Source organism: Bombina bombina, chromosome 5 (genome assembly GCF_027579735.1).
Source record: "Bombina bombina isolate aBomBom1 chromosome 5, aBomBom1.pri, whole genome shotgun sequence".
Classification (NCBI taxonomy): Eukaryota; Metazoa; Chordata; class Amphibia; order Anura; family Bombinatoridae; genus Bombina; species Bombina bombina.
Window position 1 is genome coordinate 1,130,147,198 of NC_069503.1, and position 15,888 is coordinate 1,130,163,085.

A 15,888-nucleotide genomic window follows, 5' to 3' on the forward strand; every position below is an offset into this window, starting at 1 on the left:
GGTCTCTGCTCGTTCCCGGTACTTTTGTAAGGTCGGGTCAGTCTTAGACTCTGCCTCGAAAGCATCTGGGGTGTCCCAGGGTATGGGGCCTAACCTGTCAGGCAAGGTCGGGGTAGGTCTTACCTGTGTCTCCCGCACTGGTGAGAGCTCTCGCTCCGTCCGGGCTTGGGCCCGTGTAGTCACTGGGTCCGCCTCGTTGTTGCATACTGGAGCATAGGCAGAAGTCATGGGGCCCAAATCGTTGCCCAGTAGTACTTCGGCAGGTAAATTATCCATTAGGCCCACGTTCACAGCCCCCTTTCCCGCTCCCCAATCAAGATGCACTTTAGCTGTTGGAATTTTGTACACATCCCCCCCCGCCACTCTAACGGCCACAGTCTGTCCGGATCGCTTGTGCTCTGGCACCAAATGACTCTGTACCAGCGTGATAGTAGCCCCTGTGTCTCGCAATCCCTCGGTAGATCGCCCCTCGAGCCATACCCTCTGCCGATGGTGCTGGCGGTTATCTGAGGCAGCATATACAGGGTCTGCCTCGTGAAGCGGCCCCACATATCCCTCCATAGGGGCCTCTTGGTTAACACAGAGGGCCCGGGCCGGACGATAGGACCCAGAGGGGTAATTGTAATTCCTGGGTGTCTGGTGCGTATTAAGGGGGCAGCTAGCCATGAAATGCCCTGGTTGCTTGCATCGGTGGCAAGTCGGTCTGGGACGCTCAGAGCTGTTATTGGGTGGTCCTGAGTGTCGGACGGGCCTTGTGGGCACCGGGGCTCGGAATTCAGTACGAGGGGGTGCACGGTAAACCTCTCTGGGTTCGACCCGTGCTGGAGCTCGGTAGTTCATGGGTTCGTGAAGACGGGAGTCATAATGTTCATCGGCCAATTTGGCTGCTTCTTCTAAGGTAGAAGGCCGCCTGTCTCGCAGCCATTCCTTCCCTTGCTGTTCCATGCCATTATAAAAATGTTCTAAGAGAAACAATTGTAAAATTTCCTCCCCAGTCACCGCTTTACTTCCGCTCAGCCAGTGATTTGCCGCTCTCCGCATTCGGTGCGCCCATTCCATATGGGTATCGTTAGGCTTCTTTTCCGTGCCCCGAAACTGTCGGCGATACGTGTCCGGAGTTACAGCGTACCGTCGCAACAGTGTCTCCTTAACTAGCTCATACTGTGTCACTTCCTCAGCACCCAGAGTACGAAAGGCTTCCAGGGCTCGCCCGGATAGTTTCCCAGACAATATCGTGGGCCACTCTCTGTTGGGAATCTGGTGCAGGGCACATTGCCTTTCGAAGTCCGCCAAATATTCATCAATCCCTGTCTCGCTCTCTAGGAAGGGTCGAAATGCCGCATAGGGTATCTTGGGCCTCCCAGCATTTTCGACAGGGATGATTACCTGCGGGGCTTCAGCATTGCGGTGTGCATTCGCTAGGTTGAGTTCGTGGGCTCGAGTCTCTCGTATATCCTCGTCCGCCTCTGCCTTCAACTGCTGTACCAATTCCATGGAGGGGTTCGGCCCGTATAATGAGAGCCTTTCCCGAACAATCCTGGTTTTTTCGTCACTAATCGTGGTCGGTGTTTCCGCCATTGTGAAGCTCTGATCCAGTTCGGTCAATTCTGCGATCAGCTCTCTCCTCGGCCGGTTGCTGGCGTACCCCCCTCTGCTTTCAAGTAAATCCTTTTGGGTTGTACGCTTCAATTTTTCGTAAGCGCTCTCCATCCGTTCTGTACCTCTCCTAGGAAATCCAGGAAAATCCCGCCGCTGCCGCCAAATGTTACGGTTACCCTTAGTCTCGCTGAGAGATGGACCGCTTAGTAGCCTGGATCCCTATTGCTAAAGAGGGGAGAAGCTGCTTTCCATAGTATTCTATATGAGTCTCGCAAATATAGAATAATCTCCCTTAGCTGCAGTACCGCTAGGATACCCTTCTGCCCACAAAAACGAGTCAACGCTGCGATTGAGGGTCAAACAAGAACTCAGGACTGGGATGCCCAGCCTGCTTTTTATTAAGGTTACATGCACACAGGGCACTCCCAGGGGGAGAGGGGGGGAAGCACAAAATCCCCCATCACACATTTAGATAGAGAGCACTGTCCTTTGACAGGCCACAATAGGATTACAGTACTTAAGATAACAAGTTTACAAGTTCATCTTATCAATTAGCAGTCTGGCTCCAGAGGTGATTAGACAATAGTTTCTAAAAGCTGAAAAAAAAGAGTTAACTCTTTATGAAATGATACTTGTTACGGTTTTCTTGGAGCCCTTCTTAGGCGCTGGCTTGCTGGTTCAGGCATTGCTGCTGGGAAATAAGCTCTTCACAACAAAATAACTAATGCTTCTGTAACAGAAGTAAATTGGAATCTTTTTAATATTTGTCTGCCCGGTCTGAGTCACACAAAAACATGTGGGTTTCATATCCCTTTAATATTTGTCTGCCCGGTCTGACTCGCACAAAAACATGTGGGTTTCATATCCCTTTAATATTTGTCTGCCCGGTCTGACTCGCACAAAAACATGTGGGTTTCATATCCCTTTAATATTGAAGATAAAAGGATATTGTGGTCATTTTGAGATTAATAATTCACACTGAAAGCAATATAAAGCATTTTTCCAAGTAACATTTTCAAATTGCATTGGACATTCATTTTCTTGTTAAATCACATTTGTTGATCTATTTATTTATATCGTCACTTACGGCTGTTATTTATTATGCATGGTCTGAACAACTGTGAATTACTGGTGACTTTTTTTTAGCTCGCTGGTATCAAGGAAGGGTGTTACATTGTGTCTGTAAGTGGTAACGACTGCAGATGGTCCAAACATGCTGAGGTGGTCCAGTTGTTGAAGGATGTTGACAGTAACGGAGTGGATATTGAAGTTGTCACATTCCAGAATCCAGACATACAAAATATGGTAAGAAATCAAATATCAATCAGCTAGATTACAAGTTTTCAGCGCTATAGGGTTTTTAACGACCGCCACAAAAGCAGCGTTATTTCAACACCCCATAGCACTGGTATTACGAGTTTAAAAAAAGCAGGCTTGTGCAGACAATATGGTGGCATTAAGCTCCATACTGCACCGAAAACAAGCGCTGCTGTTACGTGCTTGTGCACGATTTCCCCATAGACATCAATAGGGAGAGCCGGCCAAAAAAAAGACTAACGTCTGCGATCGCGGAATGAAAAGCTCCGTAATGCAGCCCCATTGATGTCTATGGGGAAAATAATTTTAATGTAAAAACCTAACACCCTAACATAAACCCCATGTCTAAACACCCCTAATCTGCTGCCCCTAACATCGCTGCCCCCTAGATTATACAATTAATCCTTAATCTGCTGCCCCTAACATCGCTGCCACCTACATACAGTTATTAACCCCTAAGCTGCTGCCCCTAACATCGCCGCCCCTACATAATACAATTAACCCTTAATTTGCTGCCCCTAACATCACCGCCACCTACATACAGTTATTAACCCCTAATCTGCTGCCCCTAACATCGCCGCCCCTACATAATACTATTAACTCCTAAACCTCTGGCCTCCCACATCACTACCACTAAATAAATATATTAACCCCTAAACCTAAACCTAACCCTAACGTAACACTAAGCCTAACACCCCCTAACTTTAACATAATATAAATACAGCTAAATTAAAGTTGCAATTATTAACTAAATAATAACTATTTTAAACTAAATACCTGTGAAATAAAACCTAAACTAGCTACAATATAACATTACATTGTAGCTAGCTTAGGTTTTATTTTTATTTCCGAGGTAAGTTTGTATTTATTTTAACTAGGTAGACTAGTTAGTAAATAGTTATTAACTATTTATTAACTACCTAGTTAAAATAAATAAACTTACCTGTTAAATAAAACTTAACCTGCCTTACACTAAAACCTAACATTAAAGAAAAAAACAAACACTAAAATTATTAAAATTAATAAATTATATAAAAAAAAATAACAAACAAAATTATCAAAAATAAAAACGAATTACACCTAATCTAATAGCCCTATCAAAATAAAAAAACCCTAGCCTACAATAAACTACCAATGGCCATTAAAAGGGCCTTTTGTGGGGCATTGCCCCAAAAATATCAGCTCTTTTACCTGAAAATAAAAATACAAACAGCCCCCCCAACAGTAAAACCCACCACCCACACAACCCCCCCAAATAAAAATCCTAACTCTAAAATAAAACTAAGCTACCCATTGCCCTGAAAAGGACATTTGTATTGGCAAAGATTTCTATCAGCCAATAGGAATTAAAGCTGCTAAAATCCTATTGGCTGTTCCAATCAGCCAATAGAATTGAACTCTCATTCTATTGGCTGATTGGAACAGTCAGTAGAATGAGAGGATGCTCCGCACCGGATGTCTTCAGGATGGACCCACTCCGTGCCGGATGGATGAAGATAGAAGATGCCGTCTGGATGAAGACTTCTTGCCGCCTGGATGAGGACTTCGCCGGCTGGATGCAGATCGAAGAGGCCGACAGGATAAAGACTTCTTTCCGCATGGATGAGGACTTTGCCGGCTGGATGGATCCTTCAAGCGGGACTTCAAAAACTGTAAGTGGATCGTCGGGGGTTAGTGTTTTTTTAAGAGTTTTTGGGTGGGTTTTTATTTTAGCTTAGGGTTTGGGCTTTTCATAAAAGAGCTGATTGCCCTTTTCAGGGCATGGCAAAGAGCTAAATGCCCTTTTCAGGGCAATGCCCATACAAATGCCCTTTTCAGGGCAATGGTTAGCTTAATTACCACCTGGGTCCTAGTGGAAGCACAAGAAACAACACAGTTTTATTCACTGCTACCCCCTAATGACTGTGATTTTGAAGGGTTGGAGCTGGAAGACTTTTTTCAGAATGAGTCCCAAGACATTAAACTGGGGGATATGTTTTATTCTCTGGAAATACTAAGGTTGAAAGAAACTCGCCTTAAATTGGACACGTGGATTATTAATAAATATCTAAATCTAAAAATGATACAAAGGGGTCTGAGGGTCAAAAAGTTCCCTAATTTTGTGATTACTGATAGTGAATTCATTATTGAATGGAATAATATTTTGTCTGAATGTTCTCTGAGGTTAATGTGCATGCTAGCAAAATATAAGTCAGTAACAACTGCAATTAGTCAGGAATTGCATAGTTAAATTACAAAGCGATCTTTATAAATATAGGGAAACTAATGAGTATAGTGATTTTGATAAATTGCTAGCAGAAGTAGTTAAGGCTTCTAGAAAAAGTCTGATTTCTACCAAACACACCAAATTCATACATGACCAGAGGGACTACCAGGAAGGCAGAGTTTTTATTTGGCAGAAACTTGATAGGTTCAGGGGCAGAAACGCCAAAACAATAACAGTAAATATAATAGCAGGAATACAAACAACACTGAAAGTAGTGATAACTCAGATAGCGAAACTCCCAATAACTCCTATCGAAAACGTAGAAAGAACAAACATAAGAAGAAGGTTAGCTTTGTAGAAAACAATGAAATGGATAATGAACAGTCATCTTTTGCAGCCTCTACCTCAGGTGAGGAAAATTCAGGCTCTGAAAATAAAACTGCTTTTCAAGTCCGCTCTATTGACTTAGAAACACAAGTAAGTCACTCCACTACACAAAGTAATCCAGTAAATGTACACATAAGTGAAAGCTTGGGGGCCAGACCAAAAACACCAAGCTACATATCACATGAAGTATTGATGAATGCCAGACCTAGTACGGATAATCTTGTTACTAGTATAACATTGAGCAGCGCAAATACAGATAAGACACAGGTTGTTTGGTCTGTCCTGAAACAACCAACAGGAGGAGGAACAGACACTGTAAGCACGCACAGGTACTCGCTCAGGGAAACAAAAAATGGGAAGTGTCCCAATTAGGTAGTGTAATAAATCTGTCTTCACATGTACTTACACCAACTGAAATAAAGGTTTTGAACTATGGTTTGGGTTTTTGTCCAAACAACAATTTTAACTTGTTCAACACAATAGTTGATGTAAACAGATTTATCAGGAAGCTTACATTGCATAAGCATTTCCAGACGATTGAAAATCTAGAACAGGTTGACAATTCAACTTCTGGTTCCCTAAATGTGCTTACCAATAACTTTCAGGACACCTGTGATATTGCTATACTAGAGAGCCTACTAGACGAGTCTAATCCCCCTAATGAAACTGCAGTAGACACCCTTCCTAAATTTAAACAAACATCTAAATTTTACCCCATACATACTAGAGGAAAAACTCTAGAGTTGTTTCACAAGCGAGTATTAGATGACCTGACAGCTCTGCATAATTCCAGGAGACCAGGCAACCACAACTTGTCAGTAAATGAAAAAGCGGCTTTGAGCACTCTCAAAAATGATGAATCTTTAATCATAAAAAATTCGGACAAGGGGGGAAGCGTGGTACTCCTGGATAAAGAAGCTTGCATCATGGAAGCTAAAACACAGTTGGGGGATTCTACCAAATACCATACTTTACCAGCTGACCCCACTAACAGGTTCCGAAGAGAACTATATGATATACTTGATGATGGAAACACTTGGGCATGTTGGATGATGATACTTTCAAATATCTATATGTAACAAACCCAGTAATCCCTATTTTTCACCACTTGCGGGGGGGCTTTTTTATTTTGATAGGGCTATTAGCAGTGGCGTCACTAGGGTTGGTGTCACCAGGTGCGGTAAGTTATGGTGTTACCCCCCCCAGAAAGCAGACACACACAAAAACACAGGCACACACACATACAAACACTCAGACACACTTAAAAACATACTCAGATGCACACACAAACACTCGGAAACACACTCAGACACACACAAAAACACACACACACAAACACTGAGACACACAAAAACTCAGACACACACTTACAAAATATGTAAACTTCACTGCATTAATTATGAAGCTCATGCCTAGAGCTGCTCCCTGGATCAGCAGAGCATCAAATGAAAGATAAACAGAGCACTCTAAAATAAATCACTGAAGAAAAGGTTTAGGCGCGCAAACTATGAAAATTCTGCTCTCTGACTCTGTTCCAAGTCTGTCAGTGCACAGCCCCGGGCCACGTGCCTACCGCTTCTTATGGCCAATCACCTTTGCACTCTGCCCACCCCCAGACCCCCGCCCGCCCTCCTACCTGTTCAGTGTGCACTTAGTGTACCGTAACCGTAAAGGTCTGGTGGGCATCATACGTGGCTCCTTCACTTTAGAGACAGTGTCAAACAGTCATGCGGTCAGGTGCCAGGCATCCCCTCACGATTTCCCAGTTCCCGTTTAGAGAGACAGCACAGCAATGAGTGACTCCACTGCTCCACATGTCACTGAGCAGCCAGGATTAGGCTAGCGCAGCGCAACTTCACAAGTCCCACGGCATGCCCACAACATTCATAGAGAAATTGGGCAGGGGAGAAGCAAAGTACAAACAAGCAAAAGCAGCCGGGAAAACTATTTGTTGAAATTGCAGCACTGGCTCAAGGGGCAAAAAAATTGTGTGTCTACAACTTCCCCAGTCCCACTAATGTTCACAAATGCCAGCCCCTCTAATAAAAAAAAATCTATGCATCTCAACATTGTATTTCTTTGAATTTCAATAAAAACATTTTTGGTGTCACCACCTGGAGGGTGTCACCCAGGTGCGGCCCGCACCCCCTAGTGACGCCAATTCATTTTATTTTTGATCATTTGTTTCTTATTTTTCGTAAGTTTTTTATTTTTATTTTTTGTAATTTAGTTATAACTTTTTTTGTAATTAGTTACTTTGTAATTTTTAGTTGTTTAAAATATTTTTTTTGTAATTTGACAGGTAAGTTTTAATTTAATTTAATTTAAGATAGGGAATTTGTCATTTTAATATGAAGTTAGGGGGTCGTTAGGTTTAGGGGTTAATAGTTTAAGTATTTCGTTGTGGTGGGCTTTCGGTTTAGGGGTTAATAGGTTTATTATAGCGGCGGTGTGGGCAGACGGCAGATTAGGTGTTAATAATATTTAAATAGTGTTTGCGATGCGGGAGGGCGGCGGTTTAGGGGTTAATAGGTAGTTTATGGGTGTAAGTGTACTTTGTAACACTTTAGTAATGAGTTTTGTTACAGATTTGTACAGCCTTCTTGACAAATAAACAGGCTTTTTTTTTAGTAATCTATTGCACCTTTCTCTCCATAGCAAGCAGTCTCTGACACACATATTTGCAAGTTAATAGTTCAACAAGATGTGCAGGTAGGAAGTTGTACTTAGTTTGCTAATCCGTGTTCATACCTTTAGCTCGTCCCCCCATAATGAATTACATTTACTATAAGCACATATACTTTATATACATTATTTATATACACTATTGGTCTGTATAGCCTCAAAAATAAGGAATTTATTTATAACCCTCTGCTCTTCTCTGCTCGCATGCCCCTCACTGTGCGCTTGCAATACTGGTTGCTGTATGTTGCTGCGTTAATATAATTAAAACACTTTTTTTGCTGCTACTTATTGTGGACTTGTCTAATGGATTTAGAGATTTGAGTGGGTAGCGTGCAGAGGTCGTTGAGTGCTGGATTGATCTATGTTTGCTAATACTGGTTAGAGCACAGGCATATACCGTTCAATTTTATTTTTCACAAAATGACTCTGAGGACCTCTAGTGGTCATTTTTATAGTTTTTCTTGGTCAGAAAAACGGTTACTTTTTTAGGCTTAGCGATAATTAATATCTAATACTGACATCTTTCCTTGCCATGTTGTAATCTGTTTTACTTTGTAGACACCAATCAGCAAGCGCTAGCCAGGTGCTGAACCAAAAATGTGCCTGCTCCTATGCTTACATTCATGCTTTTTCAAATAAAGATAGCAAGAGAATGAAGAAAAATGTATAATAGGAGTAAATAAGAAAGTTGCTTAAAACTGCTGCACTATCTAAATCATGAAAGAAAAAAATTGGGTTTTGTTTCCATTTAAGCAGCCAGTCAGGATGTTTGTCCCAGGACTTGCTAGGGAGTGTGTATCTGTCATGTTATTTTCCTATTCAGTTTAAGTAAGTTCTATGAAATCTCATGAGATCACAGTAAAGCCAAAGCATTACCTCAGCACTGCTGCTGGTTATTGTTTGTTTTTCCCCCATCTTGCAGCTGAAGTATAACTGTTGATACAGCACTTACTCTGGTGAGCTGAATAAATGTTGTGGTAAAATATCTTCCTATTTACATAGAGATGCTCAGGTGATATTTTCTTGTTAGCTTTTTACAATTATGCTGCATCACTTTCAAGTGCTTTAGCATATGAGTATTATGTCCCTTTAACTTAAGTTGAACTTTTTCTTGGTTTTCACCTCCATACTTGGTAAAGGCTTAGGAGGCAGCATCCCCTGTTAATAAAGTAATGGTGCATTCCCCTTTAAAGGGACACTCAAGTTAAAATGAAACTTTCATGAGTCAGATAGAGCAGAAATTTTAAACAACTTTCCAATTGACTTCAATTAACAAAATATTTAGTCTTTTTATATTTACACTCTTTAAGTCACCAGCTCCTACTGAGCATGTGCATGAATTCACAGAATATACGTATATGCATTTGTGATTGGCTAATGGCTGTCACATGGTACAGGGGGGAGTGGAAATAGACATAACTGAAATCTATCAGAACATCTACTCATTGTTTCTTGTTATCATGCATTTGTTTATTATGCAAATCGACTGTATTTACTGGTCTTTTAATTGGTTTGCATCACAGTGCTGCTGTCATACTTCTTTTATGTCATATTATTGTTTGTTATTATTTGTTTTTTTTATTATTAGTATTCATAAATGATAAATCTGAGGAACAGGCAGTTCACTTGCTTCTTAGGATTTTGTGCTGAGCAATAATATTCCTACTATGCACATTAATATTATAATAGTTCATGATAGTTTTATAATCCTTATCACATTCAGACACGTGGGTGCAGTACGCAGGACCATTTTCTAACCTCTGTTATATGAGACTAAAGGAATTGTAAAGGTTCAATCTTAGTATTTCATCTTAGAATAGAAATGTTTTTGATCTCACATGATATGTCTGTATCCATATGGCAAGCTTTGAATTTTTACCTGTGTTTTCTCTTAATAAAAAGAAGTTTTTTTAAAAAAAAACAACAGTTTAAACTTAAATAAAAAGGTTAGCTGTTAACTTAGTTAAAAGGGTGATTTAATTTAAAATGCAATCTATATAAAACCACTGTGAAACAAAGCAAACTCACAATTTAACAGCCTGTCAGTGCTTCACGCATTGTGAGTAAAATTCTCCTCATTAGTTCTTTATCTTTAAAGCATATAATATTGCCGTATGAGGAGCCCCCATGTTTTTTAAACTCTAAAGCTTTATTTGGTGGGATCACACATATAACGAACATTATCACTCATGTAGCACTCTTTGTTTTCTGCCTCACTTGCTCTCTCAGCACTTCTGAGCTCTCCTAGCTCTGCCCCTTGTCTTTTCTACATGTTCGATATCGTCATTTAGCTCTGTGTAGAGCATGATCTTGTGAACATGATGTAACTGAGATTTGTTTTTGCATCGAGACATGTCTGATATTGTCATTTAGCTCTGTGTAGAGCATGATCTTGTGAACATGATGTAACTGAGATTTGTTTTTGCATCTAGACATGTCCGATATCGTCATTTAGCTCTGTGTAGAGCATGATCTTATGAACATGATGTAACTGAGATTTGTTTTTGCATCTAGACATGTCCGATATCGTCATTTAGCTCTGTGTAGAGCATGATCTTGTGAACATGATGTAACTGAGATTTGTTTTTGCATCTAGACATGTCTGATATCGTCATTTAGCTCTGTGTAGAGCATGATCTTGTGAACATTATGTAACTGAGATTTGTTTTTGCATCTAGACATGTCTGATATCGTCATTTGGCTCTGTGTAGAGCATGATCTTGTGAACATGATGTAACTGAGATTTGTTTTTGCATCTAGACATGTCTGATATCGTCATTTAGCTCTGTGTAGAGCATGATCTTGTGAACATTATGTAACTGAGATTTGTTTTTGCATCTAGACATGTCTGATATCGTCATTTGGCTCTGTGTAGAGCATGATCTTGTGAACATGATGTAAATGAGATTTGTTTTTGCATCTAGACATGTCTGATATCGTCATTTAGCTCTGTGTAGAGCATGATCTTGTGAACATTATGTAACTGAGATTTGTTTTTGCATCTAGACATGTCTGATATCGTCATTTAGCTCTGTGTAGAGCATGATCTTGTGAACATTATGTAACTGAGATTTGTTTTTGCATCTAGACATGTCTGATATCGTCATTTACCTCTGTGTAGAGCATTATCTTGTGAACATGATGTAACTGAGATTTGTTTTTGCTTCTAGACATGTCTGAGATCGTCATTTACCTCTGTGTAGAGCATTATCTTGTGAACATGATGTAACTGAGATTTGTTTTTGCATCTAGATATGTCTGAGATCGTCATTTAGCTCTGTGTAGAGCATGATCTTGTGAACATGATGTAACTGAGATTTGTTTTTGCATCTAGATATGTCTGAGATCGTCATTTAGCTCTGTGTAGAGCATGATCTTGTGAACATGATGTAACTGAGATTTGTTTTTGCATCTAGACATGTCTGATATCGTCATATAGCTCTGTGTAGAGCATGATCTTGTGAACATGATGTAACTGAGATTTGTTTTTGCATCTAGATATGTCTGATATTGTCATTTAGCTCTGTTTAGAGCATGATCTTGTGAACATGATGTAACTGAGATTTGTTTTTGCTTCTAGACATGTCTGAGATCGTCATTTGGCTCTGTGTAGAGCATGATCTTGTGAACATGATGTAACTGAGATTTGTTTTTGCATCTAGATATGTCTGAGATCGTCATTTAGCTCTGTGTAGAGCATGATCTTCTGAACATGATGTAACTGAGATTTGTTTTTGCATCTAAACATGTCTGATGTCGTAATTTAGCTCTGTGTAGAGCATGATCTTGTGAACATGATGTAACTGAGATTTGTTTTTGCATCTAGACATGTCTGATATCGTCATTTAGGTCTGTGTAGAGCATGATCTTGTGAACATGATGTAACTGAGATTTGTTTTTGCATCTAGACATGTCTGATATCGTCATTTAGGTCTGTGTAGAGCATGATCTTGTGAACATGATGTAACTGAGATTTGTTTTTGCATCTAGACATGTCTGATATCGTCATATAGCTCTGTGTAGAGCATGATCTTGTGAACATGATGTAACTGAGATTTGTTTTTGCATCTAGACATGTCTGATATCGTCATTTAGCTCTGTGTAGAGCATTATCTTGTGAACATTATGTAACTGAGATTTGTTTTTGCTTCTAGAAATGTCTGATATTGTCATTTAGCTCTGTGTAGAGCATTATCTTGTGAACATGATGTAACTGAGATTTGTTTTTGCATCTAGACATGTCCGATATCGTCATTTAGGTCTGTGTAGAGCATGATCTTGTGAACATGATGTAACTGAGATTTGTTTTTGCATCTAGACATGTCTGATATCGTCATTTAGCTCTGTGTAGAGCATGATCTTGTGAACATGATGTAACTGAGATTTGTTTTTGCATCTAGACATGTCTGATATCGTCATATAGCTCTGTGTAGAGCATGATCTTGTGAACATGATGTAACTGAGATTTGTTTTTGCATCTAGACATGTCTGATATCGTCATTTAGCTCTGTGTAGAGCATTATCTTGTGAACATTATGTAACTGAGATTTGTTTTTGCATCTAGAAATGTCTGATATTGTCATTTAGCTCTGTGTAGAGCATTATCTTGTGAACATGATGTAACTGAGATTTGTTTTTGCATCTAGACATGTCCTAGGAAGCATAGTTTTTTTGAGGAGGGTGTCACACTCAGCTGAGTGGTGTTGGGTATGTGGAGCACTGGTACTTAAGTGGCTGTGGGCTAAAAGGTGCCAGTGAAACTTGTTTTCCTGATCTGCTAACCATTTTAATCATAAGAAGCAGAGTACTGAATATACTTTACTAAGTGAAAAAAGGTACACAGACAGATCTGTAAGGATACGCTGAACTTGACACAGGACTTGACATAGAGTGACTATGTAGCTGGAACTTCTGATAGGCTAATCTGGAACATGTTCCTCTTGTAAGCTGGTCTGTGACATGTTGCTCAGGTAGGCAGGTCTGTGACTGGAATTAGTGGCTGGCCGGTCTGTGGCAGTCATCTATGGTGGGCTGTTTGTATATTTGTATTGATGTCTTTTTCTAACTCTTCAAAAAACTAGGAAATTCAGATATATATGTTTAATGGAGTAAAAAGAAAAAGTTGCAGATCTTCAAGATGCAAATCCCTAAACATTTGTTATACGTACAATGGTGATTCCCTGGAGATGCAGAATGGTGTATATCTTTCCTACATTTACTCTGCTTTCTTGTCTAATTTAGAAACCTAAAACAAGCTTGAGAATTTCCAGGCTTTGGAAATAATTTAATCAGGTAATATTATTATTTTAGTTTTCACAAATATCTGTAGATTGCACCTGTTACTGTACAGGTCTAGATTGACACCTTAATTTGATGTATCACTGCTGTAAGACAAAGTCCTTAAAAAACGTTTTAAAGTATTTTATTTGATTAAGTTCCAGGTTATAGTCATTGGAGGCCTTCTTTTGACTGTTTGACTTTTTGTCCACGTATATTTTTGTCCATGACAGGACAATGGGAAATGTAATTCCAGAACAGTATGCTTAGACAACTCTAAGGCAAAATTTGAACAACGTTTTTAAAACCCTGTACTTTGTAAACACTTTTTTGTGAAGGATTATTATTACTATGCATGATTTATGTTGCTGTTCTTCTCTTTTAGGTGGTGGACAAGAAATCATCTATGCTTTCATCGAGCGATCTACTTAAAGGTAATAAGGAGAACAGTAAAAAAAATATAATCAGCAGCAAAAGTGCAAGCTCACTATTAATGTGGCACAGAAAAGGCAACCCCAGCAAGAGGAGCAAAAACAGCAGCTGCAACTTCAACCTTCCCTTCAGTGCTGTGCAGAACAGTGAGTCCATGTACTAACTCTAGGCCACAAGCAGTGACCAGCAGTGGAGATGCACAGAGGCCAACAAATGCAATCTGCTCTTCAGAGTAGTGGCAGGCAGGTGATGCTGAGCACAGGTAGCTGGTAGCCTGCGTAGCACTTAATGAGTAGGAGTATTGAGCTTTAGATAATGTTAGAGGTGCTGCAGAATAAAGTGTCCAACAGGAGATGGTATCTCTGAGCTGAAGATGAAGGACCAAACCTCAGAAGCTCTGAGCAGGTGCAAAGTATCAAGACCTTGTTTGGTTGCAATGGAGCTTGAATCTTTGAAGCTGTAACATTTTTCGTTGTTGTTTATATGTCCTGGAAAAAAATGTGACTATTTATGAACCAATTTATTGTTGTCTCTGTGTTTGCAATGCACAAGTGTTACTCTGCAAACCAGAGCTTCTGTGTACTGTGATTTTTGTGATAAGAAAGTGATATTTGTGTCTTTAGTGGCCTCTCTCTTCTGTGGGCTGTGTTGGACTTAAAATGATGAAGCGTTTATTCTTCTGTCTTCTGTCTTCATTGTTATGTGTTTTTCTTTCATACAGCAGCAAATGTATAAAACAAATAAAAACAGAATAGCAACAAATTTTAAGGCGTTGTGGTTATTAATTTCTAGATGAATATAATATATTTATCTTAGAATCAATCTGTAAAGTGTGCAGTATAGAGGTTACGTTTTACCAGAAAAACTAGAAATGATCATCCAACTATAGACAATTCTATTTTGGCTCATGTCCATGGATAATACTTACCAGTGTGAAACCTCTACCAGAGTGTGGACAGAGACGACCACTCCTGTATTTTACTTTATAAGCATAACACTGTCTTTACAGAAAGGGTGATTGATTCATGGAATAAACTTCCACAAGAGGCATTAATGACAAACACTGTGGGGGACTTTAAGAATGCCTGGTATAAGCATAAGGCTATCCTACAAACTAGATACGTTTATACCTTTAGAAAATATCGGGCAGACTTGCTGAGCCTATGGCTCTTATCTGCCGTCAATATCTGTTTCTATCTAACCCCTTCTAACTCCTAGTTATGTCCATCTAATAAAGGTGGACAAGCAGAGAAATAAGGGAGCCTGGTAAGTATTATCAAAAGGTTTGAGCAAAGATATAAGACTTGCCTACATCTGGATGATTTCTAGTTGTCTTGGCTCTTTTTGTTAATACTTACCAGTGAGATGGCAACTACTCCCAAATAAACCTCCACAGAAAGTTTGGGGCTTCCCTACATATTTATATCAGAATCTAAATTTTCAAAAACATTTGTGATCGCAATGGATAGAGTATAATGCCCTGAATTGTCAACATGTTGATGATCCTAATTATTCTGGAATGACTCTAAAGCTGTCCTGAGAGGCCAGATTACTGCATATACGGCTCACTGTAACTCAAAGTACAAGAAGTTGGAAGTGACCACAACTTCTGATCTAACAGCTGCCAATAATTATTACTTGAAACACCCTCTCATGCAAACAGATCCAGATACTTTAACTTGAAAAAAAGTTATAGGTACTGTACAATACCATCAATATCCCCTTTTCTTTCATGTAATTGGCAAGAGTCCATGAGCTAGTGATGTATGGGATATATACAATCCTACCAGGAGGGGCAAAGTTTCCCAAACCTCAAAAATGCCTATAAATACACCCCTCACCAAACCCACAATTCAGTTTTACAAACTTTGACTCCTATGGAGGTGGTAAAGTAAGTTTGTGCTAAGATTTCTACGTTGATATGTGCTTCTCAGCATTTTGAAGCCCGATTCCTCTCAGAGTACAGTGAATGTCAGAGGGATGTG

The 15,888-nt window shown here is 39.8% G+C and overlaps 1 protein-coding gene across 1 annotated transcript in view; it reads left to right on the plus strand.

Moving 5' to 3' along the window:
- Nucleotides 1–14,665, plus strand: part of RHPN1 (rhophilin Rho GTPase binding protein 1) — a 284,175-nt gene extending 269,510 nt beyond the window's left edge. The window contains exons 15-16 of the mRNA XM_053715422.1: nt 2,746–2,904; nt 13,857–14,665. Coding sequence (XP_053571397.1) covers nt 2,746–2,904; nt 13,857–14,066 — 369 coding nt within the window. The 3' untranslated portion in view covers nt 14,067–14,665. The remainder of the gene's footprint in view (nt 1–2,745; nt 2,905–13,856) is intronic.
- Nucleotides 14,666–15,888: the final 1,223 nt, after the last annotated feature.